Genomic DNA, 13,931 nt, shown 5'->3' with positions numbered 1-13,931 from the left:
TAAACTGTACTGTTGCCAAAGCTGCATCTTCCCTCAGTATTGTTGTGAAATTAGACACAACAGTTGGTACTCTTAGATTTGCATTTCCAGTTTGCTTTGTTCCTGAATGATTTACAAAAACAATTTTGGTATTGATACATTTATCAGTTTTATTGGGTCATTTTTCTGTGGAGCTTGTGTACTGCATCTACAAATTTAGTAGATTTTGGTAAAAAAAAAAAAAACCTCGAAACAGGAGTATCATGCTACATTTAAGCCTTATGAGTCATGTCTATAATCAGATAAACTGAATCATGGTGTTTATTAAAGTCCACACTGTTTGTAAAGGCAGTATCTGTGGAAGAACAAATAACTTTGTCTAGAATCAAGTGAACACAGATCCGAAACTAAAGTCAATGACTGAAAGGTCATGTGTGGGGGTTAGTGTCCTTACGCTCAGTTTTTCTGTACATGTCTGCCATAGATGCAGGGATTCAAGGCAAAATGACTGATATGAGCAGTATTTCCACTTCACAACTTTGCACAGATGTGCATGTATGTATTTTCAACCAAAGCAAATGATTGACAATATAAACTTGTTTGTTACAACCTCAGGATTGATGTCTGGTACATTTATGGTCTGGCTGGTTTGGCTAAATCGGGGCAACTAATGGAAATGGAGCAGTAGTTAAATAACAATTTTTTTTTTTCATGACATAAAAATATATAAAAAGAACAAATAGCAACATAAGCAGATTTAATTAAATGACAAAAGAATGAAGGTTAAAGAGCTTTACATTATGAAGAGGTAGGTCATATTGCTAGTTTGAAGTGTGACTTCAAACTAACCATCACTAAACATCTGGAAAGTGAAACAAGAGGTTTGAACTCTGACCTGTTTTCCATACTATATTTACTGATAAAAAATACACCTCCTCCATCTCAGCAGTTAAAATGTCTTTGCATATTCTGAGGTTACTGTAGACTTTTACAGGAGGGATTGTCAAGAATTATTGTGGTCTTGGCCCTCCAACATCACCACTGGCTCCAGACCCGCCTCCAGGCCTGGATCCCCCACCTCCAGGAGAACGTATGTCATGCCATAACTTTACAAACAGCCCCCTCTTTCTCCAGATGAGTTTGTGACCATATGCCACATACCATCTGTAGGACAGATAAAAAAACATTTGAGGTGTAATGCATTTCTTGCAGAACAGGGGTTTTGTCATGACCCACCAGTTTAAAAGGAATTTGTTACTGCTCTTGGAAATGATTTAACGGTGCGATACTCACATTCCAAACAGGGCTCCGCCGAGGTGAGCTGCGTGGTCAAAGAACCGCCATCCCAGAATAAGCCCTGCTGCATCTATGGCAACAACTGCTTTCAGCGCCTGAAATACAATTAACAGGAATGTGGTCACAAACAATGCCGTGTAATTTAGACACGCACACATACACCATCACTCGTTCATGCACAGCTCTCTGTTCATTTGGTTTACGCACAGACGCCTGCAGCAAGAATTCAGCATTCAAATGTCATCAGTCTTGTAAATACTTGAATATTCATTACCAAAAAGAGGTTTACTGTATTCATAGGACCACAAGTGCAAATTAAAACACTTAAACAGACTTGTATGTACTATCAAGTGTGTCTTTCTTACACTTCCTGCTGTTAAAGTCACCATAGGGAGGAAGATGATGCCAAGTTTAGCCTCTGGCACTTTAGCACAGACTGCGGCCAGCACTGCCATTACAGCACCAGACTACAGAACAAAACAAAAGGACAGATTAAAATGCTTGAATTACTGTATGTCTTATGTGTGTGTCAAGCTTTGTGACTGGTTTATCAAATATCTTACAGCTCCTAATGATGGGTAGAGACGTCCAGAGGCTGCTTTACACATGTAACTAACCATTGTGGAAATCACACCTGGAAAAAAGACAATTACAGAACAAGATATTGCATAGCATTTCTTTTTATATTTGATTACTTATGTATTTCCCATTCCCGTTCAGGTGACCAGTTAACTCAGCTCACCGGCAGACAGGTAGACGGCGAGAAACTGTTCCTTCCCTAAGAGTGAGACAATGCCAGAGGAGAATGTCCACAGGACATACATGTTAGCCACCATGTGGATGATGGAGTAATGGCTGAAGGAGGACAGGACCATGGGAAGGCAGCGTGTTTCTGGCGGAGACAGAAATGGACACGTTGAATGTGGGTGCTTGCTTACATGCCAGGTACCCCAATTCCAAATATTACAAGAACATGAATGTCACTAGTGTCACTCTGAACAGGCATACTCACTGGAGGCTGGGTTGGAAGTAAAGTACTTAATCATGCTTCTCTGCATCGACGGGATTCGCCACAAACACAGGACCACAGCATTCACTGCAATGATGCCTAGAAAACATTAACAGGGAAAGATCCCATGAAGAAACATTTCAATGCTAGTCTTGTTCTCACCGTGTATGCGCTGGTTTCCTCCTACAGTCCAAAAACATGGAGATTTGGGGATTAGGCAAATTGGACACACTAAATTACCCGTAGGTGTGAATATGAGAGTGAATGGTTGTCTCTGTGGCCCTGTGAGTAGCCTGCCTTTGGCCCCATGTCAGCTGGGATTGGCACCAGCGACCCTCATGTGAAGGATAAAGTGGTAGAAGATGGATAAATGGAATGCTAGTCTCTCGATTTCAGTCTGTTCGCAAAATAAACTACCTGTGACAGTCCTCTGTCCCTCTGTGAGGCTGCTCCAGAAGTCATCCATCATGGACATGAGGAGGATGAGCTGCCGCTGCAAGCCTGACAACTGGTTCCACCAGTCATGCCAGTATGCCATGTCCTGGGTACCCTGATAATATAAGAAAGGAAAAGCTTAAGCACAGCAAGCAGCCAATTGGTTACAGTAATAATACAAGATGGCAGCAGTGAAGGAGAGAGACAACAGCTTTTACCAATGAAACCTCACTTTTTCTGTCCCCTCTTCATCTTTTGCAGTCTGAATCCTTGACCTCAGGTTCTCGTACTGCAGAATGGCAGCAGCACCAAAGGAGCACCCTGTAAACTGACATGAAGTCAGACAACGTCCAGCAGACTCATGCTGTCCAATTTAAATGAGGTAAATCATTCAAGTATCACAAGGAGCGAACCTACCCCAATGGTGAACATTAGCGGTTTGAAGAGGGTCATCCTGGGGGTCACGGGACGAGGTGGGGGACCTGGTGTGCTAGCTTCATGGGGTGAAGGGTTTGTTTCTTTACTGCCATTGCCCTTCTTTGTGTCCGGCCTTTTGGCCTCGCGACGGAAACCACATCTCTGTTGGTTGCAGAGATTGAATCTGCATGGTACATGGTAAAATGGATTTAAACGTAATGTACAGCTCGACTCTATGACTCGACTTTCTTTAAATTTATTTCAAATGATTAAGGGGTGAGGCAATCCAACTTAAAGTATCACAGCACTGGCAGTAGAGACATTAGCTGTTATTTACTTATTCGAGTGTAATTTTTAAGCAACTTTTGAGCATTTTCAGCATTTTGTGGCAATTCGATGTCCTGGTAAAGTATTCCTCTTTTTCCCCCATTCTCTGTAAACCCTAGAGATGGTTGTGTGTCACAATAATGTCACATTCAAATCTCCTTTCTTCACCATTGTGATGCCTGGTTTCAGCTTCAGCAATATGTCCACGTCTTACATGAGCTTTTCTATGACAATATCTAAACGACATGATACAATACTATCTTATTAGTTTCTTTGTCACTGGATCTGTGTTTCAGTTTCCTAGTGAGATGTGCTCATGTTACTATTTTTCTTTTAGTTGCAAACATTGGTTTGTTATATATATTATTATTATTATTATTGTTATATTTTATTTATTTTTTCAGTAAGTACAGTAGGCGTTACACTATAATACAATATACTGAAGTGTTGGTATTACTAAACAGTTCGGTTCCTCCTCCTACTTTGACCAGGAACCAGCGTTATTTCATATTTACCAGGGTTGTAGCAGGAAAATAACACCACAGATGAACAACTGTCCTCAGAGCCGTGGCTCTCATTGCAATGACAGTTAGCTAATAACAAATGTCCGTCAGTGTAATTAGTTTGTTTTAACGTTTGTTTGGGATAAAACACACTGTCACATTCAGATTCACTCACCTGCAGCTTCGTGTCGCAGTGTTACTGGACCTGAAAAACTCTGTTTTGGTCCATTTCATCATCACACAAGCTCTCCACGCCATCTTTGTGATGTTTGTGAAACAAACTTCCGGTCTAAGTCCCTCCCACTGCTTTACTGGTGAGTTTGAGGACTCGTTCAAAATGTCGGACTTTTGAGTTTCACTCGTGAGGTGGAGGATGACATATTTATGTCGTTTACGTGCGCATGTTAATTTATCCATGTTGTCATCTATGTTTTTGTCGAATACGGGAACATATTACGTTTATGCAAAACACATTTGGTGGAATTCTTAAGCAACAGGCAATACTCGCGATTGTCCAGTTTTCCCCCCTCTATCTCTCCCTGCAAGATACAAAATAGATACAGTATATCAATTATCTGGACCAACTCATGCTTCCTTTGGAATAATTTGACTTTAATTGTTAATTTAATTGTGTGAATAGAACATCATATATGAACTATATCAGAATACAAAATGAAAAACTAATTTACCATTCATTGCAATATGAAACTTTTAATCAAAAAAGCCTATTGACCCAATGATTAACAATATTTGATGGACTAATCTGAGAACTTTGAAAGAACCCCTTTCCAGTGTAACATTTGAGAACCACATGTTCTTGTTTATATGGATGTAAAAATGTAGAAATATGCAAAATAACACATAGCTTATCTATATAATATGCTTTTTATTTCACTTCCTTTGAATTATAACACCATCTTGTACAATTTATTGCCCTGTAGAGTGTTATTTTTATCTTTTTATTTTCATATAGTGCACTATTCCCCAAACTGCGAGCCAAACCACGACTGACTTAAATCCCTGATGTGGTTAAAGTTATTCCAAGTGGTTTACTGTAAGTACTAGCACTGGTAACTGTGGACATCTGTTTTGCACATTCATAGGGTGCTCTTCACTCCCCTCTAGTGGTAGAGGAAAGTAATTGTATGGTCACACATGGTAATGGGAGTACTTTTAAGTAATCTGGAGGTATACTGTATTGGTGTAAAGCCAAACATATGTGAATGAAAAAGATTATTGCTATAAATCACCTTTAATTATAAAGAATTTAAATTATACATTAAAGCACACACTGAAATATATAGTTTGATATATATGTGCGTATATTTATATATATATATATATATATATATATATATATATATATATATATATGTATATATTAAATTGTTCAATATTAGACTGTAGTCCATTATTTTCAGATTTTACACAGACACAGTAATTTACTCTAATCCAAATTATAAATATTACATGAAAGTAAAAGTTTTGGGCGTAAGTGGAAGCACTGTATGATATACAGGGCTTAATTTGTTCAGAAGTGATAAAAATATAAGTAATCATTCAAATTTTTATTCTCTGTCTTATTATAAAAAACACACAGTAAGCACACAAAAGTTATTTTTCCCCCCTCTAAAAACCCCAAAAACCTAACAAGTCAGAAGCTGAGCAGTATTGATAGCATTAGCTGCTGCTGTTGGCATCTGGACAAGTTCCACAAACTTCTCACAAGCTTGCCAGTGACTCCACAAATAAGCGAAGAAGGTAGAATTTACCATTAGAGGCTGCACTGCAGTGTCTGCAGCGTAACTGGGCCTCTCCTTCAGTGCACTTGACTCCATGCGCTACTTCAGCTGTGGACAATTTTCTCCACGAAAATCCTGCAATAAAGAGGTGGAGCAAAATGTTTTGAAGAAGTGCTGTTGCAGCTGTATAGGTGATTAATAATGACTGAAGCGGACGGTGCATCCCACTGGGACTTTATAATACAATCGCATCCCGGTGAGGGAATTTGACATTATGCATAAAAGAAGGGGGTGCTGGTTCAGGAAATAGAAAATACAGTGGACAAAGAATGGAGAGCAATATGCCTTTGTCACTGTAGGAACCCAAGGACACAATGCCAAGTTAGGTGATATCCTATGGGTACAGGTCTGGGGCAGGGGAGGACACAGTGGTGAGGGAGAACAGGAATACAAGGAGGAGTGAAGACAAGAGCAGAGGAGGGAAAGGAAGGATTACAGTGATAGGAACAAGCACAGGACAGATTGAGGTGGGGAGGCCAGTAAAAAAAAAAAAGGGTGAGAATCATTAATATTTAAGTGGCAACCAGAGTTAACTAAGGTAGAAGCTGTTTGTGTTCTATATGCTGCAAACCTTGTCACACACACAATATTCTCTCTGAATCTATAGAGGACTTTAGGTTTCTTTCTGATCAATGCAGTGCATTTTTTCCCAGCAGAGGTGTCCTCTTTCAGGTCCTCTCATCGATTCGCTGCGAACCGACGCCAGCCAAAATTTGCCTGTGTCGGCAAAAGGGCACGCGGGGTCTTCGCGAAAGGAAGTGCAATATGTGAAATTTAGAACAACCGTCGTTAAATTGCTTCCATTATTCATCCCACTGCAGTGACGGTAAACGCTCACAGGGATGAATGAAGCAAACTCTGATGCATCTGTGCTGTGATTTGGAGCCACGAGCTGATGCCGAGCATCATTTGGCCTTGAGGCTTCTGTTTCAACACAAAGGGTAGAAACATCTTATACCAGCAGAACATTCTTTTTATACCATCAGAGGAAACTCTAGCTGTTACCATAGCGTCCCATCAGAGTGCTGACAAGGAGCTTTCTACGACACTGATCAATGGACCGCTTAGGTAATATCACACTGTCATTTGTTTTTTTGATGGTTTTCCTGATGATTTTTAAAGCTGAATGTTTGGTGTGTTATCATGCTGTGTAATGTAGAGAGTGAGTGGGATTTCACATCATTTCTGAGGTTTATTTACCCAAAATGACCACAGGAGAGTGCACAGCGTGATACCATAAACACAAAGACACTTTTAATTTAATAAAGCACTTTTACTTTTTCCAGAATGTTTTGGAGGAGTCACTTGAATCAATTTGGGAGCTCTGGGAGTTCACGGCAACATGAGTTGTTTACACAACACTATAACAAGATACTCGAGAGCCTTTTGCACAAACCCATTACACTGGCTCATCCTGAATGCACAGACTGGTGTTTTTACACCTATCAGAATCATAATTCTGCTGCAGGATAATCAAAGAACAGGCACGGTATGGAATCAGATGCTCAGAACATGACTACTGATCTGTGATTGACTCATTAAATATTGATGCCTCTGGGCAAACAATCATCTGCCTGTGGTCAGCAGGTGGGTGAGGATATTCATAACTGTAGATTAGAGGTGGAGATTAATATTCATTTAGCAGTAAATGGTTGAAATAATAATAATCATGTATATCCTCGCACCTTTGTGCATTTCAAAGATTATGTTCCATTCAGAATCTTTATGGTCTTTATAGTCTGAAGGACCATACTGTGCTGTTGTGTGAGTGGATCATGTTGCTCTTTTCATAGACACACAGGCATAGAAGCTATTGATATTGATATATAATAGCCATTCATTTCATTGAATTATAGTCGGTGGGAATGGAAGCCATTGTCATAGTAATCATCTCTATATATGACTCTTCATATATGATATAATACATGTTAAACATCTAATAAAAACACTGTGATGCACATGATTTTGTGCCAGCAGGTCACATGATATGAACGCTATTGAAAGTTATGCTGGTATTTCCTGTTCAAACATGATTTTATTGATAGTCTCTAAACGCTCTGACCTCTGCAGTGAATGTCTACAGAATAGACGGATTAAATTCCCAATATTTAAAAAAAAAATCAAAGTGATGGATTGCTATATAAACAGAGAAGCTCTGCTGTTCAAGCACAATTTCCAGTAATTCTAACCAGCACATGATGGACAAGCACAGTGTTAAGGGACTAGTATAGAACCAGAAAGGATGAGGTTAGACGATTATGGGAAACAGATATTATTAAAGCACAGAATCCATTGCTTATACTGCAGTGAGCAGGCTGATTGAAGAGCATGTGGTAAATAACCACCTATATCTAGCATGGTTGTGTTGCTGGGTGTGGAATTGTTTACTTTAAGTCTATACTCCATGTATGAATTAGATATGTTTTTAATATAAGCGTCACAGGAAAAAAAAACCTGGATTTATTTAGATTCTGGTTGACAAATCCTAAAGTCATCTCTTTAATTCGAACAACCCAGAAAAGAAGAAGAGAAGGAGAAGTGAGACAGATGATGATCGGACAGTTGATTTTTGTCATTTTTTTTAGTCGTGTTTAAGTCTCAACGGCCAGAAAATGAGAGGAAGAAAATGATAATTTAATGAAATTGTCAAATTTGATTCACAAACATTATTTTTATGTGAACTCTGATTGTGGCCTATAGTGATTCTCATGATCAAGCTATTACACACACAAACACACACAGGGATACATATGATATATACAGCTGAGCTATCATATTATATTTATTGTTTTATTTATTATCTTATCATATTATTAGCTGGAAATTGCACTCGAAATAAGATGGTAGTGCCATAATATTACAAATCATTATACTGTGTTGTTACTGTACTCTACTCCTGTTATGTTACTGTTTCAGCACTAGAGTGAAAGAACAGCTCCTGACAAACTCACAGTAGCTACTCCTGCATCAAGAATCAAGAGATACTGTACTGTAGCCTACACTCTGCAGCAAAACACACACACACACGCACACACACACGCACACGCAATCAGTCCCACCCCTCTCTGGTTCTTTACCTTTACTTCGTCAGTCCACCTGACTCAGAAACTCCGCGGGAGGGTCAGTAAGCACGAGCTCCACACTAAAGTGAAGCCTATTCCACTTGACCAGAATCCCAGGGGGGAGCTCGTGTTACAGTTCATGACTTGGAACTTGCCTCTGTCTCCTCTGCTCTCATCTGCTCTCATCTGCTCTGCTGTCTGTGCCCGGCTCGCTGTCCCAGCTCAAGACTCGAGCGCGCTCGTGCTCCAGGCGCAGTCCCTCACCTCACACCGGCAGTGTCTCCAACTTCTGCACCGCTAAGGGACATGGGTGACAAAAACGCCGGTAAGTCAACTTTCACGTGTCTAAGTTATTCTTTTATTTGTTATTAAGAAATGATTAATCGTTGTTTTTATTATTATTATTATCATCAACATTAGTATTGTTATGCGATGCTGGTGTGTGTGCGTGTTCTTCTAAACACACACTGCGGAACACAGTCAGGAAGCCTAGTATCTAACTTTGTCTGCATGCAGTAGCTACTGTAATAATGAAGGGCAGAAGTTGATTGTGTGCATGTGTGGAAAACTGTCCACACATCTCAGCACATGTCTCGCTGCTGCAGCGCGAGGCTGCTGCTGCTGCTGTATCCTCACATAGGTCCGCGCTCTCCCTTTAAGCATCCATGCATCTGGCGCGAGGTGAATTTATCAACATTAGTCCACATGTAGTGAAATGCACGAGAGCTTTAACTTAAATATCCAGGCTGCACGGTGTTTCCAGTGCCGGTGTTGCGCATGGTAAACGACTGAGCTTCCCTTGACTCCATCAGTGCTGTCAGCTGATTTAGACAAAAAAACTGCTGGCTCTCCACTTCTTTTCGGTGAGATGAATGCACACTGCTGTTCCCAGAGCAGCAGCGGTGACATGGCCTCAGAGCTCAGCGAGCGTGTTGTTGACAAAGCTTTTCAACTCTGCCAGTAATGGACTTTACAGATGCAGATGTTTTAAGAGCTGTATAATCCTGTGGTTGCATTACACTGCACATGGAAAAGATGCACAACTTAGTCCGAAAGAGCATGTGGGGTTGGTTGTGTTTGCAGCTTTTGCAGGAAAGAGTAGGGAACCTTGGGCTATAAAGCACAAAATAAGCACATCCCCCACAGTATATTTGGGTAAGGTGCCCTTGTTAAAGTAGGGTAACCTTTCCCTCTCACTCTGTCCTGTTTTCTTGAGGCAAGAATACCTAGAACAAGTTAAACTGGACATGGGGATTCTGTTCTGCACACTTTCCACACCCTCTCAACCAGTGGTGTAGTGTGGTCTACTGTACTGTATACTGTCAGCATGGGTTGCCAAACCAGCAGCACACAAACCTACAAAAAGAGTATGCATATGATGCATTTTTATTATATTTAGTGTTTTTAATGAAAACGACAGTCATCTCTTCCCTTTGTTTGCAAAAACAAATTACATGAGTATAATGTATGTCAAAAAAACAGAGTTGATGCGTATGAATGCCCATTTTTAAGTGGTTATACCGAAATCCTGGCCTTTTTGTTGTGGGTATATACCCTGTATACCTGCGTATCACGTAGACCACACCACTGCTTGTTTTCTTGAAACAAAACTGGGATTAGTACAGGTTTTGTTCATTCATCCCACTCATGGAGGCTGAAAATGCTTTATACTTCACTTTTCGGCACAATATAATTGATGTTGTCTTGTTGTTTCACTAACACACTCTCTGCCACAGCAATTTATCGGTCACCTTGTATTGTAGTTGCTTTTTGATTCATGTGATCTCATTGATCCCTTGTGGGTCTTTTCTTTCACCTCTGCTCTGTGGAAGTTTTTGTGCCACATGTGCAGTTGAACATCAGAACAACGCTGACAATGCAAATCAGTTGAATAACTGTCCTGTATCGGTCATTTTAGTTGAGTTTGCTGTGTTTATGCTCTTTGCCGTGACTCTTGTTGTCTCTATGGCTCCATTTATAATGATGGTCTTATTTATTTACTTGTTTATTCAATCTTTTATATCACAGGTTAGCTGTTAGGAAAACAGTATCAGTGTAATTGTTGTTTTTCTGTGCTGTTGTACCAGTAGTTTCTGCCAGACTTGTCTCCTCTGTAAACATACATGCATTGCAAAAGCAGTTTTTTCTCTGATAATGAATACAGTTTTCTTGTCTAATTATAATTTTTGATAATTTTATTCATTCTTATTTTATTGTTGCATATGAGAATATGCTCCATCTGATCCTGAGCTGTTTAAAGTTAATGGTTATCATATACTGTCTTTACAGGGTGTTAAGTTAAGAGAAAATCATGTTTAAACTGTAATTTTATTGGGAATACTGCACACTAAGAGAGGGTGGAATGGGAGGGCTGTTGACACTTTTTTAGTGAAAATAACAACTTTTTCCATGCTGTGCAAACAAATTATGTAAATATAATCATCAATAATTTTCATGCATGCTTTGCAAAGAAAGAATGTGTACACACAAGTGCTGCTCCCACGCTAAAACGGCTGCAGTGATGTTGTGAATTCACCTGAAACTTTGGAAATAAGTTTTTTAATAATATATAAGTGTAGTGGTTAGCACTCTTGCCTTTGCAGCAAGAAGACCCAGGTTTTGCGACCCAGTTGGAACAAGGGCCTTTCTGAATGGAGTTTGGTATGTTCTCCCAGTGTGTGTGTGTGTGTGTGTGTGTGTGTGTGTGTGTGTGTGTGTGTGTTTTCTCTGGGTTCTCTGGTTTCCTCCCACAGTCCAAAAACATGTAGATTTGGGGATTAGGCAGATTGAATGGTTGTTTGTGTCTATGTGGTCCTGTGATGGACTAGCGACCCATGTCGGTTGGGAATAGAACCGGCGCTCCCTCATGCAGAGGATAAAGTGATGCAAGATGAGTGAGAGAAGCCATAATATATGCATTCTTTATTAGTTTAAAGGGCTGCTGTATACACAGCAGGATTCCCACCCCAGAAGTTGTGTCTTTGATACTGAGAGAGTGAAAACCTCTAACTCTTACCTTATCTGTGACAAGTATCTTGTTGCTGTGTTGTCGTGTACTCTCTCCGAATCCCTAACCTCAAGTTTACACACTTGCCGTTTTTGTGCGAGATTGTTGGCAGCGTCACCTACTGCTTACCATGAACAGTTTTGTTGTACAATGCAGGGCTTGCTTTTGCTTTGCAGAATATGAGAATGCTCTCTGGCATTTCAGCAAATGCGAGTTACCATCAGCAGAGTTGTTGGTATACTTTTTGTCCCCTCTACGCATTCAGGGGTCACCATCTCTGATGATGTTGATGTCATACCCCCCAAAAATTAAAGAAGTGCTGAAACTATGTTTACAATATTTTTGATAAATGTATTGGTGCAAAGCTTTGCAGCTTTACCTGCAGTTCTGCATATATGTAGCTGTAATGTGGATTCTTCACAACTATAAGTATTTTTTTTCGTCTACTGTTACAAATGTAAGCAATCAGTGGTTTTGTATATAATCCCATTAAATGGAATGAACAATTGTCAATGCATTTTTATGTGACTTTTTGAGATAAAACATACAATAACACCATACTTACTGGCAAATGTTAAACCATATAATACTTGTAAAACTGTAAAATATGAACATGTCATATTCTGCTTAATATGTAGATGTGTAAGTATGTTTTAGTTTTGTCCATAGAAATGATCGAAAACATCTTATCGCTCAAATCAATTGATGTGGCACAATATGATAACTAATTAAACTACACAGACTTTGCTAAAATGTGGTGCTTTCTTAAAAGTAATCGGAGTAAATTACTGATAGCATCATCTCATAAAAGTGAACATTTGAACTGTTCTTCTGTTGGCAAATCACAGAAGGTGAAAGGAAAGCTGCCATGAAGAGCATCTTTATGCAGAGTCACCCCAGGCAGGTCTGAGTAAATGTAAATATAGATGGGACAAAACAGTCGTGAACACAATCGAGGGCCATGATTGCACATGGATGATGAGGAAGTGTCACATCAGTTCTGCGCTCATATGTGCATATAAAATCCCTACTTCATTCACAGGCACTATATACTGTAGGTGTACATTCATGTACTTTGTGCATGGAGTTTGCATGTGTTCCCCGTGTGTCCCCCGCGAGGATAAAGTGGTAGAAGATGGATGTGTGAATTGCATATTTACACCATAAATCTGTCAAAGTAAGAAAAAAAAGATTGACCTTCACTGTATTTATCTTACTCTATAAAATGCTGACGTTTTGAAAGTGGATGCCTCCAAAAATCTACCTTACCATACTGAAGAAAAAGGAGTTTTCCTTTTTTTATTATTATTATTTTTGTGTACAGCTCTTGCTTTTATTTTATTTTTCAACTAATCATTAGGACACTTTAGTTTTGTTGGTTATAGTAAATTTAAACATGCTTTAATCATCTCAGCTGATTGAGTGGAAATGAGGTAAATAAACGTATGGCATTCTGGCATAACTACACACGTCTGTGAAGTGATAATAAACAGGTTCACGTAATTCAGACACAATTTGTTTTGCTCACAAATATGCTGTATGTAAACTCAGTTCGATCGACTTGTGTTTTAGTTTGCCCCACATCCTCTGTGCCATAGCCCTCGTTTCTACAGTTCACAGTGCTATATTGTTGTCCTACATATCATAGTGATTGGCTTTGCAGTGAGTCAGAACAGTGTGAGCTGATTATACAGCACCGTCACAATATCTGTGACTCCATAAATGCCAGCTCACTCCCTGCCTTCCTGCCTCGCTGCCACCTCTTTACTCCTCTCTGACCTTCCTGATTTGGATATGGATGCTGGCGGTGAATCCTTTTGCTGACGCAAAAACTAATTTATGTATGATGTGTGTATATATATATTTATATATTTATTTATTTTTAAAACAGCGAGGGCATGTTCTAAAGGTAGTCGAGGTCATAATGTGTGTTGTCCTTGTGGTGTTTGACAAGAAAGAAAACAGTGGTGAGGTATAAATGCAGCAGTATGTAAAGCCAGTGCTGCAGTTGACTGTGGCTGTGAGCAGTAATGTCACTGAGTATAACAAAATCAATCCTTTGTGTTTAGTCTGGTCATTTGTCTCTTATGTCAC

General features: G+C 39.5%; 1 protein-coding gene across 1 annotated transcript; it reads right to left on the bottom strand.

Annotated features, from left to right (window-relative positions):
* Nucleotides 1–906: 906 nt before the first annotated feature.
* Nucleotides 907–4,224, bottom strand: parla (presenilin associated, rhomboid-like a; the record flags this gene model as incomplete). Its single annotated transcript, XM_083889921.1, has 10 exons — nucleotides 907–1,143; nucleotides 1,273–1,370; nucleotides 1,641–1,742; nucleotides 1,839–1,909; nucleotides 2,018–2,167; nucleotides 2,288–2,383; nucleotides 2,702–2,834; nucleotides 2,952–3,047; nucleotides 3,137–3,320; nucleotides 4,142–4,224. The coding sequence occupies 10 exons, from the start codon at nucleotides 4,222–4,224 to the stop codon at nucleotides 990–992; spliced, it is 1,167 nt and encodes a 388-aa protein (XP_083746047.1). The 3' UTR covers nucleotides 907–989.
* Between the last annotated feature and the right edge of the window lie 9,707 nt (nucleotides 4,225–13,931).

The sequence above is a fragment of the Microchirus variegatus genome (genome assembly GCF_963457635.1).
Source record: "Microchirus variegatus genome assembly, chromosome: 5".
Taxonomy (NCBI): domain Eukaryota; kingdom Metazoa; phylum Chordata; class Actinopteri; order Pleuronectiformes; family Soleidae; genus Microchirus; species Microchirus variegatus.
The sequence above is the reverse complement of the archived record's forward strand: the minus strand, read 5'-3'. Positions and strand labels throughout refer to the sequence as shown.